Genomic DNA, 24,546 nt, shown 5'->3' with positions numbered 1-24,546 from the left:
ATTAGACGCTAATCGCGGCGCCTTAAACTGGTCAATCTTCCTGCACAACGGTGACCTTAAAGCTTCAAGAAACACTTCGAATGCTCGCACCATCATCCTTCCAGACCTGGTCAACTTGACAATAAGCTATACATACGATGATATGGCAAGGAAGCTAGCTACTGTGAGCCAGCTCATCAATGTCAAGCCCGATGTGGTTCTCTGAAAGAGCTCCTGACAACCTCTTTTGCTCTTCCAGTCTCATTAGGGGTTGGGCTACTAGACTTGTTCGCATTCTTCCTATCAGCGCTCAATATATATAAATATATACCCCGTAACTGGGCGATAATTGTTTTGGAACGAATTGTATGTTTTAGAGAATAGAAGCAGTCTCGTCCTGGGAGTGAGGCTGTATATCCGGTTCTGAAGCATCTGTAAGATTCAGCGGATTAGACATCCTATAATCACTGCTGGCTGACCTGACCAGCTTGATGCACAACAGCTCACCTAACTTGACCCATCTGAGAATCACTAGGCAAGCTGGCAGATACAGGACGCCGAGTTGGGTATGCGTTCACTCTATGGATCTCTCTTGGAACTTGCCGAAGAGCTGAGCATTGGATGCCCCTTGTTGCTTACTCTTGTATTCATCCCGGGGGAAAACCATGCGTTAGTCGGGACAAGTTGTTTGTCCTTTATATATTCACTCAATGTCAACTGAACTGGGGGCTGGCAATTTCGTATGTAGATTATGGATGTTCCTTGGGGATAGCCCGGTCCCTTTTTTGACCAAGATCGCATTCTGAGAACCGCAAAGTCTTTGTCCATCGGTTTATGATACGTGAAGAGCAAACGACTTAACCTGCACCTCCTTTAACCCTGAGCACATCCCAACACTATTTAACTCTACGCATACCTGTTGACCAAAATACTTACTCCTTTACTGGTACATCCTCATCACCTGAGATACCCGTGCACTCATCGTCACGACATACAGGATGGATCAACTTCTACTTCTTCCGGCAGAAGACCTCTTCACTGTTAGTGAGACACTCCATCGGCAAAATCATTATCGTCAACGTGGTTCTCATACCTCGCTGGTCCCCGAGCAGCAACAGCAACCTACCACCAGCACTACTGCCACAGCCTCTATGCGTCAAGTATTCCATGGCCTCGTCCTAGACATGATCTGTAGCTATCTAAGTCCCCAAGACATGGTCAATCTGGCCCGGGCATGCACAGTGCTCTCAGACAATGTCCTCGAGACTCTCTACCGACAGAATAGGTGCAGCGCTATCCGCTGGGCCTGCACGCGTGGTACTCTCCACCCCCTCATGAACTGCCTCCGCTTCGACATCCCTCTCGACCGGCACCTGGATGTTTCACAGGACAGGTCATTCAGCTGTACTTCTGCTGCGGCCGCTACCGCCGTCGTCCTGTTCAAGCCCACTCCGCTCATCCTCGCCCTGGCCAGTGGCCGCGTCTACGTAGCCGAGTTTCTCATCGAGCAAGGGGCCGGTGTCAACTTGCCCGAGGGTATCATTGCCGTTGATGATAATGATGGTCACCACTTCTTCCCCTCCAGTCCTCCCGATGGTTTCCCATTCACTTTGCCGTGCTACTAACCCAAAGTCGCGAGAGGGCACCAGATGCCTTGCGGATACTGAAGAAGATCCTGGACTGTGGCGCATCGGCTAACCAACAGACGCTTGAGGCGAGTCCATTTGCGTTACCGCGGACTCCTCTTACACAAGTCATGTAAGTCGTTTTCTCTCCTGATAAGCGAATAATTTCGATATGTGTCTTGGACGTAGCTAGTTCCTCGCTTTCCTGGAAGGTGGTAGGTAGTAAGCTGACGCGTCTTTTCTTCCCGGGCTTTAGGTCGTCCAACGCACCCCTGGAAGCGCTCCAGATGATATTGATATACGGGGCCGACCCCATGACAATGCTTGCCTGTGTCAGCTGGGGCAATTGCAGGGCTCCGATTCTGGAAACCATTCTTCGACAATGTACCAACCAGCGTGACGGAGTTCATGGTACTGATATGAACCTCCTGGTTGCCAAGTGTTCCTTGCTTCTACTCAGTATGCCGTGCGACCAATTTTTCAATTCACTCCTGGGGTCCCTGATGATGGTTTTCAGTTCGTCATCACAGGTTTCTTGGAGAATCACGTAGAGGGAAGAAATTGCGAGTTGCTATTTAACCTTTACAGCAGCAATAGATCTAAGGTCTGAATACTAGTACTAGAGGTGTTGTTCCTGTTTTTTCTTCTTCCTCGTCTCTTTTAGCATGCCACTCACTTAACTACAAGCAGTTTCCTACTTCTAATGCTGCCTCTAAAACAGCCTGCGTTGGTCTACTGGCTGTCACTCTGCGTCTGTAGTATCCAGAACCTAAACGCTACAGACGACAAGTGTGCTCGAGCCTGCCTCCGTTCGGCTCATGTCTGTCATAGCCCGCGGACGCGAACGAGCTCACACGGGGAAGGTGCAAATAGGGGTAGGAAGCACTACGTGCATGTAGATAACTGCAACTGTTGCCTTGTACTGCATACACAGAGTAAGTACCTACGCTCCATGTAACTGCTTTATTAGGAAGGATTGCATAGTCGGTGGATATGTGTAGTGTGATGTTTGTTTGTCCTTGGGTTGGCATGTCGAGGTTTTGTTCCCTCCAGGAACCATAGCTTGTCTTCCATCTCGAAGAGAGCGCAAGTTATAATGTAGCGCAAAGTATGCAGGTGCTTATAGAATAAACCGGCGATCCCCCGTCGTCACACGAACTGTACGAAAAAGTATGTGCAGAATGTGTCGTCTCCAGCTGTGACGATCACATACAATGTCCCATTAACCCAACCTTGCACTAGGAACCATAATAGCTGTCGATATTGCCAAGGAAGTAAAGTGTGGGCTAATAGTGACTGATTGGATATCAGCGGTGTACATATAACGGTAATATAGTTGCTATGGAATAACTGCTACTCGTAGATTTACATAAAAAGAAACAAGCAACTGCGTCAACTCAGGGGTATAAGTAGACTGAATGAATGGTGATTGCCCTCTCTATTGTTAGCTATGCCACTCTCTACCTGGTATCGTGTACGCTGTCCATCACCCCTCCCCCCCGCCGCCCCCGCCGCCCAAGAACAATCGCAAAAGCCATCATCATATCATGTCTGAAGGGTATCATCATCTATTGAAACATTATACACAGACGGCCCGAGGAATTACTTGCTAATGATCCCAAGGCCTCGGACGCCGGTCCAACACAGACCAGTTAAGTACATACATTCTTTTCCGTATTAGTCTTTTGTCTTTCTTTCCTGAGCCTCCTTTCCTCCCCTCCCTCTTCTTCCTACTTAATCGTAATACCGAATAACCCCATCCTGCCCCGCCGCCACCACCCGACTCGTCTCCTGCGGATGCCACTGCACGCACGACACGGCCCCGTTCTGCGACGCCTGGATCTTGTGGTACATCTTGCACGTCTTCCAGTCCCAGAAACAGACAAAACCGGCCGTGTCGCCCGACGCCAGGAACTGCCCGTCGGGCGAGCACGCCAGCTCGATGGCCGACCCGGCGCTGTTGTGGCCCTTGAACAGCTTCTTCGCGTTGCGCCGGAACTTGTCCTGCGCGCTGAACACCTGCACCTCGTTGTTGCCCGCCTGGTACGCCACGTACTTGCCCGACGGGTGCCGGCTCGCCCGCGTCAGCGCGAACTGCTCCTCGGACGCGTGGTACTTGATCGGCACCGGGATCGGGTAATCCCACACCCGAAGGCTCTTGTCGTCGGCCGTCGTCATGAACCGCCGGCCCTCGTCCACGAACGTGATGGTGTTGATGGCCGCCAGGTGGTGGTCGTACTCCTGCACGAGCTCCTTGGTCCGCGTGTCCCACTGCACGATCTTGTTGTCCGACATGCCGGCCACGAACTCGTGGGCGTGCTCGTACGACGGGTTGAACTTGACGACGTGCGGCGTCTTGCCCGTCGTGAACTTGGCCTTGCACACGCCCGTTTCCGTGTCCCAGAGCTTGATGTATCGATCGTATCCACTCGAAATGAACTCGTTCCCAGAGTTGTTGAAGCAAATATCTGAAATCGCCTTGGCATGACCGTGATAAGACCGCAGCAGCTCCCTCTGGTGGTATACATCGAAGATCTTGACCGTGGCATCAGCGCCCGACGCGAGCAGCAGGTGGCCAGAGTTGGGGAAGAAGCGCAGCGCCGTGACGGCCTTGTCGTTGAAATGGTTCTTCCAGGTGTGTATGAGCTTCTTGGGGATGTAGTTGGTGACGCTGCCGGGCTCCTTCCGCAGGTCGACATCGAGGTCGAGCGGGACATGCATGTAGGACCGCCCTTGGTAGTCGAACTCGGCCTCGCCGTGGAACACAGTCGATTCCTCGCCCAGCGCCTCGACCTCCTTGCGCCGCTGCAGCGCCACCGCGGGCGCCGAGACCACGGTCCCGCTCTCCACCACGTCCTCGTCCTCGTCCGTCACGTACACGACCTCCTCGTCGCTTCCCACCTCCTCGCCCTCAGCGATCTCGACGTCTTCGAACTCGGGCCGCTTGTACTTGGCCCAGGGCCCGACGTACGCGCCGTCGCCGTCAGCGATCATGGCGTTGCCCTTGCCCTCTCGACCTTCCCGTATGCGCTTGGCCTCGGCCTTCGCCTCGGCGCCCGTCTGGTACTCGCGGTCGGGCCCGCCCGCGCGCTCGACCGCCCGGTGCTTGGAGCGGAAGGTGTGTTCGGACACGAAGGTCTCCTCGGCGTTGCCCGTCAGCACGTTGTTCTTGCGCTTGCGGGTGCTGGGGTCGAAGTACGGGTTGACAGGACCGAGCTGTTGCCGCGACAGCTCCTCGCCGCTGTAGGGGACCACGGCGTGTTCGGGTTTGGTCTGCTCGCGTATGATGAGTGCGTCTTGCGACGCCATGTTGGGCGGGTACTCTCCGAAGTTGGCCATGGTCGCGCGCGCGCTGCGGATCACAGCTGGTCCCGAAATGAGCTTGGGAGGGTGTCCAGGCGAAACGCGATTCGTTATCTCGTAAATCAATCAAGATGACGAGATTCTGGTCGACAAAGTCGGGTGGGTGTTCTTGTTTTTACCGTAGTTCGTTATGGGCAGGAGTGTATGGATAATTGAATGTTGCAACGGCTATGAAGTTGGCGCGGATTGGAGGCTTGCAAGAGAGTCTTGGTGGGGAAGGCGGTCAACCTTTTCGAGAGCAATGGAAGCTAGCTTTGGATTTTGGGTGCAGCATGTGGCTGAGGCTCTCGGCGGCTTGCATCGCCCCACTTCAAGCTAAAGTGTACCTGACGTAGAGGGGGGGAGGGGAGGAGGTTCTAATAACGGCTCCGGATGATGGGGTTGGCATTTTGGTAAGAATGTAATCCATGCAATGTGAATATGTCAAAAGGAAGGGGATTGCCAATGAAAGGTACTCAATGCAGTCAGCTGGATAAGAACACTAGCAAATTATGGTGTTGCTTACCTACTTCTACTTGGTGCTTTCCAGTGTTGCTGTCAGAAGCTTCCAAGCCCCATTCATTCCCACTTGCTTCACTAATACCAAACTTCAAGACAAGCAACGGTACTGTGTGATATCCAAATAGCAACTGATATGGGGTATACATTTCATTACGTTTAAAATTCGGGTTCAGCCTGCACGACGCCGCATGAGGCAATCTCTAACATTATGCCTGGCCGATGGGTTGGAAGAAGTTGCCCTTTGGAAAATCCGCCGTTGCTCCCAGCTCTGATCAATACAGCCAATGCCAGACTTTGATCAACCCACGGCTTGATAGCTTTTCCCGTTAAAACACTCTCTCCTGAAGCCATTCGTCTAATCGTGTAATCTTCGTCCCAATGTCCAGTATGTTCATCCATCAAAACGTAAACACACCTCACTACTACAGACGAAGCGCCCCTGAGAAAGGGACATCAATCGTTGCGTATTGCACGCTGCTTTCCTCTGACAATTATCTTCTCGGGGTCCAGTCCTCGTCGCTCCTACAAGACCTTTGGTAATCCCTCTGCGAACTTCTTTGAATGCTACTTTATTGGAACAGCCAAGTCAAGCCAGCCTTCGGTCGTATCGTCAGAGTAGGGCCATTGGCCGGTACTGGACTTAGTGCGACTCGTCCTTGATCAGGGCAACAATCATGCTGTACAGGTAGAAGAAGAACATGACAAGGTGGAAGCCAAGCTTGAAGAAGGATTCCTGCGCAAAGGTATTAGCTATCTGCCCCAGGGTGCTACCAGGAGCTGGAAGTCGGTCATACCTTCTTGTGGACGTTGAGCTTCCGGAAGATCTCGGTCGCATCCAAAAGATGTGTGTTGTCGACGATCCTGGATTCCGAGGTTAGCGATGTCACCAGGCGGATGCAGAAAGCACTTGGGCCCACTTACTTCTTTACATTCCAAGCGAGCAGGGGCAGGTTGAGGATCAGAGCCACCCAGTATCCATTGATGAGGAACAGGAAGGTCAGGAATCCGTGCACAGCAGCTTCGGGGATGATGTAGGTGTTCAGACGGTTGCAGAGGTCAATAGGGTTGATATAGTCACTGCGGTAATAGTCCAAGAGTCAGTACGATGGTTTCGTTGCAAGTCAAGGGTGAAGCGGTGCTGCGGTCGCATGGGCAGAGCGAGGCCCAACGCATGACGTAAAGGGTTGTTTATGGAGGGAGCTCCAGGCTCCCACCAAAAAGCTTCCCATTGGAGCTCCGGCCACAACCGCCAAACAGGCCGAGGGCAACATACCATTCCAAATCGCTGTACATGATGGTGAAGAAGACCTGAAGGAAGAGATTGACGGCATTGATAAGCACGGCGAAGAGGTAGAGCCACGCTTCGCCCGACATCTTGGCGGTATTTGTGCTGTATTACTCGGAGTAATCGAGGATGGATTGGTGTCCCGGAGAGCTCGAGGGACCGCGACAAGGCAACTCGCAAGGGAATTGGGAGAGCTCCTGCAGGTTATTTGCAGCTTCGAAATCGGTTGTTTGTGAGGCGGAGAGAAGTCGGTTTGCTTTGAGGGAGCGAACGCGACTCGAGAGAAGTTGATGGATGCGAGCGGGACCCGATGAAAATCTCGTTTGCTTTTTTGAGTTGGCGGATGCGATCGATATCGGACGGAAGGTTTGAAGGTGGCCCAAAAAAAGAGTAGCTGGAGAGGGGTTATAAATCACAGTTGCCACTTGTTCAGTTGGTGACGGGCGTTGGGTTTTGTTTTTGTTAGCCTGGGCGGGTTGGTAAGGGTAGATAGGCTTGAGAAAGTCCAAGTGTCCAGGTGTAAGTAAGTAGTCAAATGTGGAGGGAAGGGTTAAGGTCCCAGATCAAATCAAATTGGGAGAAGGTTGGGTGGTGGATGTGGATTGGATTGGAAGGATGAGGTGGGTTGCGCGGTTATGTGCGTGCTGGCTGCACTGCTGGTGCTGTGCGTGCGTTGCGGCAAGAGCAGCAGACAAACATAGGCGGACAACAGAACAGATAGAGAAGGTGGATTCTCCGATATGAGGAAGCTCAAGCTTGGGGGAGTCGAGGACGGTCCTGGTATCTGTACGGAGTAACCTAGCAATCAAATCGATTTTTTAGGCACTTGATTTCGATTGATTGGAAGCACCCCCAGGTCCGAGTCGCAATGCTTATTACCTGAATGATGAAAGCGGCTCTCGTCCACCAGCGTTGCTGGGCACTGAAATTGATGGTAATTCTGGGCCCGTCATTAGGTCTAGAGCCATTGTCTCCGCAGCCTGGAAACAGGTGGTAACGTCACTTTTGGTGCCAGCCACTCTGGTCACTCACTCGAGGATTTGGTTGCCATCAATCACGCAGGCCCGAGAGTATCCCTAGCAGCCCTAGGTGGCTCCCTGTGGTCGGGGAGCTCCCTGCAACTTGGCGCCCATCTGATCAATTGGGGCTGGAGCGCAACGAACGCGGGGCTGTCACGCAGCATTTGTAATTTCAATCTCATGGCAACAGGCATTTAATCAATGTGAGGACCACACAGCGTGTATGAGCAAAGATACACTTCTAGTTTTGCTCGATAATCATGGCTTAATAGTCCAGTACTTCCCAGGTGTGCGTTTTCATTTTAAAAGCACGAGGTAAGCATGTCTGCCAATAATTAACCACCCCCCTATCCGGGCACTTCAAAGTTACAGAAGCTTCCTCTTGCCTGCACTTTACGAAGATAGGAGTCAGAATACGCTATTCGGATAGGCAACTTTGGCAAACCATCTGTAGCATCCGACTCGCCTTCATATGTCAAATTCACATAAACGGACTGTTTTTGGTTTGCTCGACTAGTCCTATATACCGATCGTCTTCGAACCCTTGGACAATCACTTCTTACGGCTTGGACCATATAGTATTACTACCGTTCCCGTGTGCATTCTATTACGGAGCGCTAACACAGCGGCGGATAGCGTTTGGGGTTAGCCAGTCTATATAGAAGTCGCAACCCGCGCAACATCAGCTTCCACAGCCAGACGAGCAAGAGCTTCTAGCCGCTCTTCTCTTCGGCCGCGGCAGCAGCCGCAGGCATGGGTATCGGCCCGCCCGGCGAGTCGGCCTGCCGCGCCGTCAGGATCTCCACGCCGTCCTCCGTCACCAGCAGCGTGTGCTCGAACTGGGCCGTCTTCTTGCCGTCAATGGTGGTGCTGGTCCAGTTGTCGGGCCACGTCACGTCGCGGTACTTGCCGAGCGCGATCATGGGCTCGATCGTGAACGTCATCCCGGGCTTGCACTCGCCGACGGCCTTGTTCTTGGCGTAGTGCGGCACGTTGGGCGCGCAGTGGAAGATGCTGTTGATGCCGTGGCCGCAGTACGTGCGGATGACGCTGCAGTTGCGCGCCTTGGCGTGCTTCTCGATCACGTTGCCGAAGTCGCGCATCAGGCAGCCCGGCTTGACCAGCTTGATGGCCTCGTCCAGGCACTCGCGCGCCGTCTCTACCACGCGCACCACGTCCGGGTCCGCCTTGGCCCGGTCGCCCACGTAGTACGTCTCGTTCAGGTCGCCGTGGTAGCCCTCGTGGTAGAGCGTGACGTCGAGGTTGACGATGTCGCCGTCCATCAGGAGGCGCTGGTCCGGGATGCCGTGGCAGATGACCTCGTTAACGGATGTACATATCGACTTAGGGAAGAAGTTGTAGTTCAGGGGTGACGGGTACGACTATATATGCATTGTATACTCCGTTAGTAGACGATCCAATGTAGACACGACAAGCGCTGGCTGGCTGCGGACTTACGTTTCGTTCTATACAGGCCTTGTGGCAGACTTCGTCCAAGTGGTCGGTGGAGACGCCGGGCTTCAGCTCGGCAGCGACGATATCCAGAACCTCACGTGCCAACTTGCAGACTTTCCGCATGCCATCTTGGGCCTTGGCGTCCAGGATCTCGATCTTGTTCCTCCCGAGCGTTCGGTTTTTTGGGATGCCCGAGGCAGCGTAGTCGGGATGCGGGATCGACTTGGGGACGGTGCGCTTCGGCGAGAGGGGGTAGACGGGCCGCAGGGGTCCGGTAAAGGAGTAGGAGGGGAAGGGATTGAAGAACCCGGTGGCTGGATCAGGTTTAGAAACGACCTTTGGAGGAATGAAGTTGTGGATAATACCGTTGGTGCTCTTGCCGTCCGCCGTCTTGTGCAGAGATTTGTGGTCGCCCTGGGTCGCAAATCGCCATGTTAGCATATCTGGATCTAAACGCCGATGGGCTGTCAGATGCAGCGCATTGCCCATACCCAGTTCTTCTTGAAGCAGTCCTGCGAGCAGAAGAAGCTGCCCTTAATCCCCAGCTTCAGACATGTAGGACATTGCAGGGTGCCGGCGTCGTTCTCGCAGTCGGTTCCCAAGCACTTCTTCTTGGCGGGGGGTTCGGAATCGGCCATGATGTCGGGATGTCGATCGTAGGGCAACAGAGGTGGGACAATGCTAATGGTATGGTATGAGTGTGACAAAGATTCGACTGAACTGTATTGAAAAGTTGTGGTAACCTGGGAATAGATATATGCACGAGCAAAAGTAGGGCTGGGTCAGAAAAGGCAGAGAGATCCAACTGCTGTTCGGTGTTGGCTGGGTTGCGGCGTTGGCTTGATGGCAAAGTGAGCTGATCCGAGGATCGAAAATGGAAAATTAATTCACGTAGTGGGGGTTGGTTCCCAAGGGACCGGCAAAAGGACCGTGTCGGCGTCTTTCCAGCAATGGAGTACAGTACAGCCAGTAGCCTTAGATTGGTGGGGGAGGTAGGGAGTCTAACAGACTCGCGGCTAACCGATTAAACCCTTCTGGAGAACATCAACATAGGTATGGAATAACGACTGAGGAAAAACATGGGTTTTATGTAAATCACGGTCATTTGGGGTAGCTGTAGTACTTGATCACTTGACAATACCATTCACGATCGTTGAAAACCGACATGCACCATCATGGATGGCTTGCTTTTGGCGCTAGATCTGGTTAGTCCGGGGTCTTGTCCAGGCACTTCTGGTGGGGCATCGAAGCTTGCTACTGCTTGCTTTACAGTCTTGATGGCTTGAAGTGACGGGATCGACTTTAGTAGTAGATTCAATGCTTCAAGAATGCAGGCGCATCGCATTCGTATTTTATCCCCGATAATACTCACGAGTGTAAATCCATTGTGAGCGCATCCATGCATTGAACTGTCTTTGTCATTGATCCCATCCTGGTCAAGCTCGGAAAAACTGATCCGAAGCAAGCCGACGGGACGTTCAGGCGGGAATCAGCAGGTCATTTGATACTACCTCACCTCTTCTATTCCGACTGGGCCCTTGACCTTGTACATAATCCAATCTCCCCACAAACCTGCATCTCTCTGTTCGCAATGGCCAAACAGAAAGTCATCGTCGTGGGCGCTGGTCCTGTCGGGTCTCTGGCTGCTCTGTATGCGGCCAATCGGGGCCACAAAGTCAAGATATATGAGCTACGCAGTGGTAAGTACTTAACCCGCTCCAATTCGGGGGTTGCTATTTTTCTGCCGTCACTTACTGCCCTCGTCATCGACGTATACATGGATTCATCTATCGTCAATCCGATGATCCATAACTTACAGACAGGGCCTATCTAACCCCAGCTTCCCAAAGTCCAATACTGACTCGGCTTGCGCAGATCTTCGAGATCCATCAACAACACCTCTAAACTTCACAAAGTCCATCAACCTCGCTTTGTCCGAGAGGGGCATCAACGCCATCCGTCATGCAGGCTCCAAGTCTCTTATTGACCATGTAATGATGTCAACTATCCCCATGTGCGGGCGAATGATCCATGGCAAGCACCCATCGGGGGAGCTGTACGAAGAGTCACAACTCTATGATGTTCATGGCCGGGTATGTTCGAGCTAATCACTGCTACATGTATCACCTACATCCTCCGGAAGCTAATCATCAGAGAAGGATATATACGCTGCCGATAGAGCAGAGCTCAACAAGGCCCTTCTAGACATCCTGGAGAAGATGCCCAATGTCAAGTTCTACTTCAACCACAAGCTTACAGGAGCCGACTTCAAACGGAAAGTCGCCTGGTTTGAGGTCCAGAATTCCGAAAAGTCCTCCGGGAAGTCCTCCGCCGGCCGCCCTAAGGAGGTCGAGGTCGGCTTTGACTTTATGCTGGGCGCGGATGGTGCGCACTCCTCGGTGCGCTACCACTTGATGAAGTATACCCGTATGGACTACCAGCAGGAATACATCGACACCCTCTGGTGCGAATTCCAGATCGGCCCCAACAGACGCCGCAAGTCTGAGAGCATCTTCGAAAGATTCCTCATATCACCGAACCATCTCCACATCTGGCCTGGAAAACAGTTCATGTTTATCGCGATACCCAGTGAGGTGAGTACCACTTTCGAGGTTCGCCGGACAGACGCTCATGTACGATTCAGGATGGCTCTTTTACCTGCACGTTGTTCATGCCCAGTGCCAATTACGTCTATTTAGAAGCCGACACATCCAAGCTGCCCAGCTTCTTCGACCATTATTTCCCGGGAGTGACCTCGCTCATCCCGCCGAAGGAGCTCATCGCCTCCTTCGAGACGAACCCGCACCTGCCGCTGATCAACATCAAGTGCAAGCCCTACCACTTCTCCGACTCCGTCGTCATCCTGGGCGACGCGGCGCACGCCATGGTCCCCTTCTACGGACAGGGCATGAATGCGGGGCTCGAAGACGTCCGGACGCTGTTCGCCCTGCTGGACAAGCACGAAGCCACCGAGGAGAGCAACGACCCGGCGAACCCCGCGCCCGCGGACCCTTCGGTCCAGCGCAGCGCCGCCCTGGCCGAGTACTCGGCCGTGCGGGCGCCCGACGCCCACGCGATTAATGATTTGGCGCTCCAGAACTACACCGAGATGCGCGCGTCGGTGCTGTCGCCCGCATACCGCGTGCGCAAGGCGCTCGAGGAGTGGCTGTCGGTCTACGTGCCCCGCCTTGGCTGGCAGACCAAGTACTCCCGCGTCAGCTTCAGTAACGAGCGGTACTCGGAGATCGTGGCCAAGAGCGAGCACCAGGGCAAAGTTTTGACCAGGGTGCTCCAGGTCCTGTTTTGGTCGCCGCTCGTCTTGGGCGTGGTGGGGTACCGGTACTGGAGGTACCCGGGTCAGCCTTCGATGCTGCGCAATCTGCTCGGGTACGTTGGCGGTCTTGGGCGAGGCTTCCGAGGCTAGATACTTGTCCTTGGATACGGATATCGTATCATATGTGCATTTTCAGGCGTCGGTTTAACACTGGGCATTTTGAAATCTTACGAGAGATGTCGCGGATAGCATACGGAACCGCGATGCGAGATAGCTCAAGAGTAGCAAACGCAAGAGATATCCCTTCCAATCACCTCTACAAAGTCGATGTCAATTGAATATGTCCATTACTAAAGAACCGAGGTCACCTTCTCAATTGAAAGCTGCCAGTGTTCATCAAGCCTTTAGGGCAACCATTCATGCGGACGTCTCAGAGTTACTATACGCGTCTTTCGATTTATGAATCTTACCTAAGTAGGTTTGGCCTGCAGATGGACCAGCTGGCTCGCCTCGGGCGGCGCATCGAGAATCCAATTCTTCCACCGCCTGATATCCGCCGCGTCAGCAAGTGGTCGCACACGCATCCGCATTCGCATGGTCACCTCGACGGCCCCCTCCTCGTCGTTTTCCTTTTTGTCGTCGTCGACGCCCCCGGGGCCTTGGCCGTGGGGTGTAGCAGTAGTATTCTCATTCGGGCGCGCAGCAGATGATGTTTCCTGCGGCGGCGGATGACGATACCCCAACTGCGCGAGCACGATGCTCGCGGGCCCGCCCTCGCTCCGGGGCCGGCACCGCGACAGGTGGCAGTACACGGGCGTCTGGCGCAGGGCGTTTGGGAGCCAGGGCAGGGTGCGCATGGCATAGTCTTTTTTGTTAATTTTGCCTTTGCCTTTATTCCTGTCGTTGTCATCACTACTGCTACCCTGCTTTCCTTCGTCAGACGACTCGCTGCCGCTTCTGGCACCTGCTGCTGCTGCTGCCGATGCCGCGGTTATCGCCGTTTGGTACCGGTTGACGAGCTTGCGGTGGAGGTCGAGGACCGCGATGCCGTGCGCGGCGCGGTCCGGGTTGTCGAGGATCCGGATCAGTGCCCGGGTGAAGGACAACGAATAATTGCTGTTCGCGACAAAGCCGGCAACGGCGCCGTCGTGGGCGCTGGCTCCCAGGTGCTCGCAGAGGCCAGACCCCGTCACGTTGTAGCCGTGCAGCGCGTGTGGAGTGTCGTAGAGGGTCAGGACGTCGGCCTTGGCGGCGCCCAGGATTTGGGGCACGATTTGGGAGTTGATGGTCTGGCCGCCAAAGGTCCTAAATAGGGGTGGGCGGAACGACGCAAACGTCATCCCGGGTTAGTGGGTTGTTGCATCAAACCAAAAAGGGGCGTAGTAGATGGATGTAAAAGGGGCTAAAACTTTTGTTATTGAACTTACTCTCCAAACCACAAGACGGGACCTCCGCTCCCGGTGTCATCTTCCCGCGCCGAGCCGCCGTACCAGAAAATGAGCAGGCTCTCGCCCGACTGCTGCTGCCTGATGTCATCCTCTTCGCGCGCGAATTGCCGCAGCTTCGCGGCGAGGGCCTGCTGCGGCTGCAGGACAGGGATCAGCCAGACCAGCACCTCGAACCCGTACCGCCTCCGGAACACGTCCGCGAGCGCGCACGCGGCCCCCGCGGCGCCGAAGGCCGGGTCGTCCGTCTCGGCCCAGTAGGTCAGCAGGACCTTGACGGCGCGGTAGCGGCTGCCGCCGCGGTTGTGGCGACCCGGCCAACCGTGTTGGGGGCTGAAGGGGCTGAAGACGGCGTCGTTGAGGCTTCGGGTGAAGCGGGCGGCTTGGCTGGCTTGCGGGGTGAGGTTGGTGCAGGTGCCGCCGGAGCGGGTTCTGGCTGTTGTGGAGGAACGTAGGACCAGGGTTCGCCGGACTGCGTCGATGGCTTTCCGCCAGTTGTTGCTGAGTCTTTTCGTTGTTGTTATGATACCTATGTTAGGGGTATTATTACGTTTTTTAGATGGGTTGGTAGTGGATACAATGGTGGTGGTGCCGATGTTTGTTGAGTTGTTGGGTGGTAGTTGAGGGAATGAGCATGGGAGACCCCAGAGTCGAGAGGTTCGTTTTGACATGGTGTTTGACATGGTGTCTGTATTGGGAATATGAAATAACAAAGACATAGTTTGAATATGGATACTGCGTTTTTGTAGCACGGGCTGAGTGGGAAGAAATACGTTTATGAAAGGCGACAGAGTTGAAGTGTGAATATATAAGTTGTTGCGCGAGGCTGTGAGCATATGCTTTCATTCACCGTAGAAAAACGTTCTTCTCCCACCACTTGTGGCTTGGCTGGGTGGATGTTTTGATGGTTGCGACGCTCCCTGGCGTATACGACTGTTGATTAGCCCCGAAGGTGTGAGTGCCACTGTGACTATAAATTTATATACCCTCCTAACCCTTTTCACTATACGGTGCGTAAAGGAGCAAGGTATCACTCCTCTTCCGGGTAGTAATCCTGGAATTCGTTCCGTTAGGCCCCTCCTGTGTCCGGCAAGTCATTCATCATCATACCATTTACTATCACCAATCAGAAGCTCCATATCCCCATTGCCCTCAAACGAAAGGAACCATGTCACCACTCCTAATCACCACTGGCACCAAACATCTAAGCCTTGTGGCAGCGCCCAACTCTCCCCTTACGCCCCTTGAACATCATATCGGAATACTCTCTGATGTCTTCCAGGGCTATGATGACAATGAGTGATTACTGAAAAACGAACCTGGTTCATGTTGTACATAAACCGGCGTCTGGCTATCCCTTCCATGCAGTTGCTGCTCCAACAATGCAATATGTCAGGTCCGACCCCCTCGCTCACTCGCTCCCTCACCCCGGAAGTTCCACCGGCAACGCATGGTCCGCCGCCATCTCATGCACCACCCCCGCCGGCGACGACGACGCATACCCTCCCGTATCCTTCCCCACGGGCGGCAGCCATGGCAATGGTGCGGCCTGACTACTTGCACTGCTCGCAACGCTAGACTGCAGCAAGCCCACCCACTGGCGGTACATGGCGTACTCCTCGGGCCGGACGTTGTAGTATTGCAGCGAGTACGCGAGCTGCTCGTCGGGCACGGAAGGGGTGGTGGTGGTGTTGACGGTCTGGTTCTGGTTCTGGCTGTAGTTGTGGTTGTTGGCGTTCTTGATCCGGGCCTCTACATCCCGGTACCTGTCGAGCCACTGGCGTAGGTCATCCGACAGCTCCGCGGGTTCCATCCTGATGTTCTCCCGGGACGGCGACCACAAGAGCGCCTTGAACGCATCGCGGACGCCGCCGATACGCTTCCTCGGCAAGCTGGAGCTCGGCGAGTTGACGCCGTCACCCAAGGAGAACGACGGGGAGCTTGTATTTGGCCGAGGAGGTGGCGACACGGACGGAGGGGTTGGCTCCGTGTTGGCCGCTTCTCCGGCTCCATCGTCGCCCAGGCCTGCTTGGCGCTTGGCGAACATGCTCAGGTTGGACAGTTTTTGGACGCGTTTGAGATCTGGCGGTTGCCAGCTACCGGCCGTTCGCTTCAGCCGTCGCGATCCGTGCGTGTAGCGTGTAGACGGCATCGAGCTCGGAAAGACTGTGGGCTTGGCCGAGGTGGGCTGTGCTGTGTCGGAAAAGAGAAGTTGCGGAAAGCCACTGATGGGATGCATGGCAAGCTCGCCGAAATGCATGACAATCTGTGTTGGTCGCATCTTGTTCTTGATATGGAACCGTAGCCTCCCGAGATCGAATTCCCCGGTCCGTATCATTTGACTCATGGCACGCTCCGATACGGGAACCACTTTCAGAGGCGCGAGGTCACCGTCCTCGAAGATTACAAATCTCGGCTCCTCATACTGCTGACTTGCTCGCTCCAAGAGATGCCTGCCAAGGTTGCTCACATCCACCGAAGGTTGAGGCAGTCGACATTGGATCCGCGCTGTATTACATCCTTGTTAGCATCGGGGTACTTTTTAAGGGTATTGATATGCGCCATCGACTGACCGTGGACCAGAATCTTGCCGTCGCTTTCTGGCTCGGAATCAATAGGCAGAAGCTCAAAGTAGAAGGTAGACGCGACTAGCTGCCTTGCGACATCTTGAATTCGTGATCGGTCACGCCTCAGCGATTCTTGAGCTCGTCGGCGAAGGTCATCAATCTTGTCTTTCTCGTCCAGTGCGGGGATCATTCCTACATCAGGGTTCAGGCGTCGGAACCTTGACGTGGTGAATGCGGTCGTGGAGAGGGCCGTAACCATGTTGTCAAAGAACTCGTCCCAAGACCTCTCACAGTCTAGTGTCTGCTGCATGTTGTTTCTCAGGATGCTGTAAAGTTGTCGACCATGATTGAAGACCCCCTTCCGAGCTTCGCTCATGTGCTCAGAGCCGGCTCTACTCAGATGGGCAGAGCCACCGGTGCCAAGAGAGAGGATCATGTCCGGTACCTGCACCTCGGGCCAAAGCACCTTCCTTTCCGAATCTGCAATACGTATGGGGTTGTTGTGCAGAACTGCGCCGTCTATGTACGTCTTGTGTGACAAATCATGGTGGAAAGACTTGAAGTACCGGGGGGCTGCGGCGGTTGCTCGTGCACTGGGCGTGATGTTAGTTGTAGCAAAAACGTGACCGATTGTCGAAGGCTCAGGGGCAATAAAGAAAACTTACGCTTCCCATATTTTGAGCTCAGTATCGTTAACCTCGGGTCTCTGAAAGTGGTAATGGCTAGATTTTGGGGCTCCTCTGGGCTGGTTGTAATTTGCAAGCACATAGGTTTTGTTGCCAGCCAGGTTCGTTGCCGTGACGGCCACCTTTAGTGGCAATTTAGTACCAGGGAGACGCTGTCCCCGTATAGGAGCAAATCCTCGGTGAAAGCAGTCTGAAGGGCACTTTCCAGGGTTGTTGTCTGATATTTGGAGTGGTGATAGTTCTCGATGAAAGATCCTATGATTGGCAGAGAGCTTCCACTTCGACGGGTGAAAACTTCGTGGCAGAGCTTCACGAACTTCTCGATACATTCACTAACCCTCCATTGCATCGAGCCGAGCCCAAGTGCTACAAGCCCTCCAGTACTGCATAGTCACATTAGCCAGAACATCCAGGCTCGAAAATTTTGTTGCACTCACCTTGTGCCTACCACAAGATCGAAGAAACATTGTATGGGGATGCCGCCGAGGGCTGTCTCGATTTGCTCAAGAACCTCGAGCTCGACAATACCGCGAATCCCACCGCTGAGCAATGATCAGCATTCTAGCCCAATAAGTTTGACGACTTCCAGTACGTACCCATCCAATGTCAGTATGCGGACACCTGCAGAGGCCGGTTTAAGGTAGATCGTACACGCTTCCTCGCGACCACCATCAATATCTTCCATTGGACACCCGAAGATCCTGTAGCCATGGACATGACGTTGCTCGCCATACCCTTGGAGACACCGGGTGCAAATGACATGACCACACGGAAGGCAATGCTCGGCCTGTCCAAAAAGGCAGCAGAAGCAGGCAGTATGGCTTGTGAGAGTGGCGTGGGTCTTGTCGCTGGAGCTGTTTTGAGTCGCACGGCGGAAGAAGCTGCGCATCACCATGGTCTGGTGGATGCTCAATGCCGCGCTCTCCTCCGAGGTTCCAAGTCGGTAATCTGTGGTCAGTTGCTGTAGGAGCTGCGTAAGGCACGAGTAGACCTTCTGCCGGAACCTGTGTGCGTTCTGCTCAAAGGAGAACTTGGACTGATACTCTCCGGTCGCGAATACTTTGCCGTCCGCCGACTGGTGTCCCTTGGCAGTGTGGCCGAAACGCACATTGACACACCTCACTCCCGTCTTGGGATTGACAAACTCACATGGCCAATGTTGATCGCAGAAATTTTCGAGGGCATCGTCCAAGTGGTCCATGTATTTGGGGAATATTTGATCGGCGAAACCTTTCAAATGGAGCATGTTAGTCTGGACCGGCGTCTAAACCATCGTCGTCTGGGCTCTATGCTTACCCTTGTTCTTGTGTCGGGAAGAGTCAAGCATGATACAAGAAGCGACCATATAACTGAGCTCCGAGAAGATCTGTGGCGCTTGGATGTGGGGGTGGTCTTTCCACAAGTGTGTCATACCCAGAGCGAGCTTCAGGATGTTGCCCCCAAAGTCGGGCGGGATCGGCGAGTTTCTGAAGGAAGCCTGAACGAAGTCGAAAGGAGACTCGAGTGTCTTCGAGTAATGGTTAAAGGCTTCTTGGAGATAGGCGTGCATGTCCTCGACGTCCAGAAGCATTCTCACCTCATTCCGAGCGCCACGAGCGGCAATGCAGCCTGAGAGAGTTGCCTTGTAAAGCTTCTCGACTTGCTCGGCCATCAGCTTGGGGCGGCCGTCTGCCGGCAAACGGATAATCTGGGGGCAGTTAGAGTGGTAAACGCCAATATCCAAGCACTTTGCTGTGTACTCACCTGGATGGTACTGTAGTAACACAACACCAAATCCAAGAGGTTATCAATAGCCTTTCCACGTTCTCTCCAGAACTGTGCCCATTTCTTGAATGTTTCATTGCGATTCACGGTGTGAGCGAGGTCCTCGAGGATGGTTTCTGTGTTGAACTTGACATCCCACAGCTTAACGTCAATGTCATGCTCCGACGCATTCAGTGCTATGATTGCATGCGGAAGGACAGGCTGGTTAGACGACGTTTCGATTGCAGCCGCTGCCCACTTCACCAACTTTTCGAAGACATGCTCGATAGTCCTGCGAGGGTGTCAAACACGGAACACCGCAGTGGTCGAGGTACAGGGGCCGCTCACCTTGGATTGCGGAGAACAAACACAATGGTGTCAGAAAAGGTGTATAGGAGTCGTGGATACAGGTTGGTGACAGCAAATTCTCGACTTCGAGTACGCGATTCGCTGGCCCACTCCAATTCTCTTTCTGATATGATCTTGCTCGCCTTCCTGGCTTGGGCATCGGCATCGACTTCAGCTTCGTTGGGGTTGTCCTTGTGCGCACGTCGCATCCTCCTGAACTTAGCACCCAAGGGCTCCCGCTCACCACCCTCTAGCCCTTCGCAATCAGCGTACAGGAGAGGACCAGGCGATTCGCAAGTTCGCGGATCCAGATACAAGTGGACATCCTCGGATGTAGGCAGGTGTGCGCCTCGCGGCCCGACGACTGGGGTCGGGAAGAATGCAGGTCCATTGAGGCCGAAATCAATCAGTAGCTTAACCAGTGTGCTCTTGCCAGCTCCGGTTTGGCCTACGAATGAGACCAGACTCGGAGTTCTTCGGTCGCGGTCAACCTCGGCCCATCTTTCCATGAAGCTGGGCTGGCTCCGGATGGGATCCGTGCTTGCCATCAGGTCGGCAAAACGCCCATAGTCTTGGAACACCGGCGGCGCATTGTCTTCAGGTCGCTCGACGCCTAGAAAAGAGTCAGTCAAGATCGACAACCATCTAGGTGGCAACACTACCAAACCAGGAAGTAATTTCATCAGATTTATAGAGCTGTTCACGGACCCAGTTGTCCGTCGGTGGTGACAAGACATTCTGCACCTTCTCGGCGACATCGACATCTGTCTTTTCATGAGGGAGGCCACCGCGTGGTGGCTTCCGGTGCACAAACTGGCCATTCCAACACTGCTCGCAAAAAGAGGTTTCGCAAATGTTACAATACCACACGTCTTTCCCATGTTCCTCACATTGTTCACATTTCTTCTGATAGATGGTCTCGGTACTGGCTGCAGAAAGCGATGGTGCATTAGACGCGACAGCTTCGTCCACCGTTGCTCGAAGTGGGATGGCGGTAGTAGGCTGCGGTGTAGGTTTTGGAGGCACTGGTGGGGGTCTCGCATCGATGCTGGAGCGACTGTGACTTCTTCTCCCTGCTTGAATGTAATTTGCTTCAGGTGGACTAATGCTCACGGTAGGAGGAGCAGGCAAAGGCGATGAAGCACGGGAAGCTTCAAACACCCAGCGTTCTTGGGCATCTTCAAAGATGTCGGGTGTTTCGTCAGCGTCGGTCAACTCTGAGGCTTGTCGTTGGGGTTTTGAATTCCCTGATGCTGCTGCCGAGCCTGAGCCTTGGCGCTGTCGCGTTGGGATCGATGGGTTCCAACTCATGGCGACCGTGGCCGTTGGGCTAGGCTCTGGAAGCTCTAACAATTTCAATGGATGACAGCATTCACTCAAGACTCGCGAGCTAAGTTGAACAGATTATGTGAGAGCGGGAGAAAGCCCCAGCAGGAACATGAGGGGAATTGGTAGCCCATGGCCAGAGCCTCGGGACTTCCAGCTGCATCTGCATTTCATGGTGTGCTGACAACCCCGGTCTGTCTAGGCTGGGGGCCAAGTGTTGTGAAGGTTCACTCAGCCTGGACCATATGTAGTGAAGCAGTAGAAAACCAGTAAGCTGGTAAGGGTCGATAACGCCATAGCCAGATCAGCCAGGATCCCGGTGCAGGGTGAGATTTTGGGCTCACGGCTGAGATGCAGTTGCATGGGGTTTCGGCCAATCCGGGCAGGAGGATAGCGCCCTTGCAGCCTCCATCCCGATCGATGTTTGGAACACACGTCTAAAGAGGGGAAATGCAGAGATGCAACCTAAGGACCGTTGCGACTCTGAATCCTGACTCGGCGATGGCCGTCTGCTTCCTCTTATTGCTGGTGGTGAAAAGATCTATTATTGAAATCAGTGGTAGTCAGAATAAAGTTGCATCTATCGGTTTAGTCACTGGAAACCCCACCAGTCCTACTCCACGTCGGAAGGTTGGATGGAAATGGAAGGAGCTGTTCGCTTCATCTGGTGTGATAAGATAAGCGGGGTGTTGGCATCTGGTAGAACCAACCATCGGAACTCATCCCTAACTCCAAGTGGACAATTCATTTGAGAGCGAGCCTCCCCTTCCAGGCTGCCTGCCCAAATCACAGGCTCTGGAGGTGAAGTTCTGGAACGGTCGGGGTGGGAAAACAATCACCGGGAGAGCAAAAGAACAATGCATTGTGTGTGACCTGTGTTGCTCACTTCGGCTTTGTTTGCCCCAGCATCTGGGTCCCGCAATCACTACCAAATGCGACACGCCCTTTGTCTCGCCTCTCGCTAACCTCCGCTTCCTTCCCGATATATAAAGCAACCCGACTTTTGACTCACCAATAGCTGGTCCTGGTCACTTCCGAAAAGAGACAAACGTTGACCGTACCAACTTACAGAAACACAAAAACATCTCACAGAACAATCCCATTATTTCTTTCCCTATTAGTAAACTAGGTACCCAGTATATAGGTAAAGACTTACTGGGAGGTAAGTAGTAGTACGTCAATACCTACTAGTAACGAAGAACTACATCAACATGCTTCTCCTTCTCATCTCCACCGCGTTCCTCGCCACCGTCCTGTCCGGCCTGGTCGCTGCAGCACCCCTGAGCTTCCGCCCCTTCAACGCCGCGGCCTGCATCGAGGCTGCCGGCATGCTCCTCCACAGACGCGACGAGAACGCAACTGCCGTGGCAGTACCCCCGCCCGACCCATGTCATCGACGGTGCGGCGGGTACAGAGGTCACACCCGAGGCCATTGGTGCCATAATCGGCGGAGCCTTGGGCATTTTATTGCTTACGACGTTGCTGTGCTGGTGCGGCCGGAAAGGCAGATGGTAGATGGGGCTAAGATACCTAATTTGATTACGAGGTCGACGTGAGAGGAAAGGGGGAAAGAGGCTGGAAGGAAATATGCTTACAATAAAACCATTTCTCTTAATTGAATAGAGAAATAGGTCTTTATCACCCCAATGAAGTTATGTATTAAGTTCATAAAACAACTGCACTGATGTATCTTTTGTTCTCTATAGTTCGTACAAACCAGTGCTGCACATCGAACTGCCCATGGCTCAACTATCATACTTCTTGTATCATCACCATCAATATAATGTTGACGGACTTTCGATCTGACAAGGCAACTGTCCCAGCCTATTTACCCATCATTGGTGGCTTTTTCGTCCTCTGCAGCTGCCAACAAGGATTGCTGACCGGTCTCATTTCTGCCAACCAACCTAGCGTTCAGCTCCAGCTGCATTAGCTGCATTGCGATTCAAGCGTGCTAGGCACTTCTTGAACTCAAGAAATGTGTTCCTGGAGCAGCACAACTGGAGGTGGCAAGGCTCTTGAAATGGAAATCCTAACAAGCCATGAAACTTTCAGTGAAGAGTGCCATAGAGTCCACATTAACCCCGTATTGCCCAAGGCAAGGAAAAGGGCAGTGGATTCGGTGGCTTCAGTCTACTACTGCCTGTGACGGTCCCGGAGGCTTTTCATCATATCAGCTCATGCCATTATTTGCGGGCGCAATCGGTTTGGCCTTTTATTCGTCAGCTTCTATCAAAACCGTTGCACATGAGTCGGCACAGCGTCCTGGCATGCATACTTAGGTAGAAGACATGTGGTTGGAATTGATTTGACCGGAAGCCCCGAGCCATGAAGTTAGTGTAAGGCGGCTAAGGTTAAGGAGAAGCTGGACTTTACAGGTACATAAACTGATAAGAAACCCGTCTCGAGGGTGCGGGGAAGTTATCACAGCTTTTCTTATCCTACTAGATTATTTCATCAGATTATTTAATCAAATCTCTTAGTTGTCCATTGTTCACCAAGCGTATGCAAAAGCACGCAACGGAGGTCACAAATCAGAACCACCCTTATGCCCGATGCCTTTCGAGCTGAGAAAGAGAATATGACGGACCCGAGGAATAAGTAACAGTATAACCTGAGGACCCCATTCGTTCATCACTTTGGGCCAATACTAAAGATTTTCCACCTAGTCAAATCGAAAGGCGCACAGCAAGACGATCATCCCCGAGTGGATGGACTAACACGAAACAGTGTATCCGAAGGAAACAGCACCGAAGAAGGCAGCCTATTGGAGGGAGACTGCACACCCAATGCGCCCAAATATACATATGAGCCCATCACAGCAGAATCAACGACAAGAATGCTCATTCTGCACAATGGCGCCTACGAGGATGAATTGACCGGTGATCTCGAGATTGTGAAACTTGACGAATGTCCATACTGGCAAGTTCTCTCGTATGCATGGGGGAAAAACAACCACCTATTCCAGGATCAGAATCGGCGATAGCTTTATCAAGATGAGCACCACTCTTGACGGCGCTCTACGTAGGCTACGTTTCAGCATTGCTCAAGGAGAGCCGCTTCCTGGCCGTCGGTTGTGGGTCGACCAGATCTGCATTAACCAAGAGAATATCGAGGAACGGAGCCATCAGGTTCAGCTGATGTACGATATCTACGACAAAGCTGGCTGGGTGCATGTATGGCTAGGCCTAGATCGAGAGAAGCTTGCAGACAAGGCCTTTTTCGCCCTCCGTATAATAGCATCCGTTCACGGCAGTCGGAATGATAGCTCGGGAGATCTTATACCATTGCTCAAGCACCTACCAACCCTATTTGAACAACCATGGGTACGTACTTTTCATGATCGAACTGCAAAATTTCATTATTGAAGACTAAGTGAAGCTCATTGAATGCGTCAGTTTTCAAGACTATGGATCGTGCAAGAACTAGGAACGAATACGCCGGTGGAATTCTACTGGGGCAAACAAAGCATCAGATTTAAGACTCCATACTGCGTGCCAGGTTCTCAAATATAAACTGTATGCAAAGGCAATAGATGCAGGCATCCGCTTTAGCATCCCCCTCAAACTCTATAAAAGGTTTGTAGAGGGGAACAAAGCACCGAATGCCATGCATGCGGATTTTGCCCATCAGCTTTATACTTTCAACAAGGCTTCTCGTCAGAAGTGCTTCGATCCAAGAGATCGTGTGTTCGCCTTATTGGGACACTACTCGGCCCGTATAGGTGCCGATAAACGCTTGATCATGCAAGCCGACTATAAATCCCCCACAAATGACGTGTACCGAGAGCTAGCGATTCGAGCTCTGACTGACGCCAAGTCCACATTCCTACTCAATGCTGTTGAGCACATCGGCAAGCAACACACACACCCACCTCCCATTTCTCTTACAGGTGTCTAATATAAAGAAGGCCAGATCACTCTCCCCTCG

At 53.2% G+C, this 24,546-nt stretch overlaps 8 protein-coding genes across 8 annotated transcripts; 3 read left to right on the top strand and 5 right to left on the bottom strand.

Annotated features, from left to right (window-relative positions):
- Window positions 1–977: 977 nt before the first annotated feature.
- On the top strand, window positions 978–1,604 carry PG994_007097 (uncharacterized protein; the record flags this gene model as incomplete). The annotated part of the gene is made up of 1 exon (XM_066858506.1): window positions 978–1,604. One exon carries the CDS (start codon window positions 978–980, stop codon window positions 1,602–1,604), a length of 627 nt encoding a protein of 208 aa, XP_066715448.1.
- Window positions 1,605–3,338: 1,734 nt separating this feature from the next.
- PG994_007096 (uncharacterized protein) lies at window positions 3,339–4,943 on the bottom strand (the record flags this gene model as incomplete). Its single annotated transcript, XM_066858505.1, has 1 exon — window positions 3,339–4,943. The coding sequence occupies one exon, from the start codon at window positions 4,941–4,943 to the stop codon at window positions 3,339–3,341; it is 1,605 nt and encodes a 534-aa protein (XP_066715447.1).
- Window positions 4,944–6,108: 1,165 nt separating this feature from the next.
- On the bottom strand, window positions 6,109–6,842 carry PG994_007095 (ER-derived vesicles protein ERV14; the record flags this gene model as incomplete). Its single annotated transcript, XM_066858504.1, has 4 exons — window positions 6,109–6,201; window positions 6,263–6,329; window positions 6,390–6,545; window positions 6,742–6,842. The coding sequence occupies 4 exons, from the start codon at window positions 6,840–6,842 to the stop codon at window positions 6,109–6,111; spliced, it is 417 nt and encodes a 138-aa protein (XP_066715446.1).
- Window positions 6,843–8,485: 1,643 nt separating this feature from the next.
- On the bottom strand, window positions 8,486–9,865 carry PG994_007094 (methionine aminopeptidase; the record flags this gene model as incomplete). The annotated part of the gene is made up of 3 exons (XM_066858503.1): window positions 8,486–9,154; window positions 9,231–9,641; window positions 9,719–9,865. 3 exons carry the CDS (start codon window positions 9,863–9,865, stop codon window positions 8,486–8,488), a joined length of 1,227 nt encoding a protein of 408 aa, XP_066715445.1.
- Window positions 9,866–10,818: 953 nt separating this feature from the next.
- PG994_007093 (kynurenine 3-monooxygenase) lies at window positions 10,819–12,651 on the top strand (the record flags this gene model as incomplete). Its single annotated transcript, XM_066858502.1, has 4 exons — window positions 10,819–10,927; window positions 11,103–11,320; window positions 11,387–11,821; window positions 11,872–12,651. The coding sequence occupies 4 exons, from the start codon at window positions 10,819–10,821 to the stop codon at window positions 12,649–12,651; spliced, it is 1,542 nt and encodes a 513-aa protein (XP_066715444.1).
- Window positions 12,652–12,971: 320 nt separating this feature from the next.
- On the bottom strand, window positions 12,972–14,629 carry PG994_007092 (uncharacterized protein; the record flags this gene model as incomplete). Its single annotated transcript, XM_066858501.1, has 2 exons — window positions 12,972–13,806; window positions 13,929–14,629. 2 exons carry the CDS (start codon window positions 14,627–14,629, stop codon window positions 12,972–12,974), a joined length of 1,536 nt encoding a protein of 511 aa, XP_066715443.1.
- A 740-nt stretch (window positions 14,630–15,369) lies between these two features.
- Window positions 15,370–20,601, bottom strand: PG994_007091 (FabD/lysophospholipase-like protein; the record flags this gene model as incomplete). Its single annotated transcript, XM_066858500.1, has 10 exons — window positions 15,370–16,454; window positions 16,520–17,106; window positions 17,179–17,321; window positions 17,342–17,582; window positions 17,637–17,741; window positions 17,796–18,429; window positions 18,496–18,886; window positions 18,943–19,234; window positions 19,291–19,903; window positions 19,953–20,601. The coding sequence occupies 10 exons, from the start codon at window positions 20,599–20,601 to the stop codon at window positions 15,370–15,372; spliced, it is 4,740 nt and encodes a 1,579-aa protein (XP_066715442.1).
- Window positions 20,602–21,827: 1,226 nt separating this feature from the next.
- On the top strand, window positions 21,828–24,516 carry PG994_007090 (uncharacterized protein; the record flags this gene model as incomplete). Its single annotated transcript, XM_066858499.1, has 3 exons — window positions 21,828–22,015; window positions 23,347–23,550; window positions 24,195–24,516. 3 exons carry the CDS (start codon window positions 21,828–21,830, stop codon window positions 24,514–24,516), a joined length of 714 nt encoding a protein of 237 aa, XP_066715441.1.
- Between the last annotated feature and the right edge of the window lie 30 nt (window positions 24,517–24,546).

This window comes from Apiospora phragmitis (assembly GCF_038363925.1).
Source record: "Apiospora phragmitis strain CBS 135458 chromosome Unknown utg000007l:1.0-2108841.0:1.0-2111359.0, whole genome shotgun sequence".
Lineage (NCBI taxonomy): Eukaryota > Fungi > Ascomycota > Sordariomycetes > Amphisphaeriales > Apiosporaceae > Apiospora > Apiospora phragmitis.
Note: the sequence above shows the minus strand (reverse complement) of the source record. Positions and strands in the feature narration are given on the sequence as shown.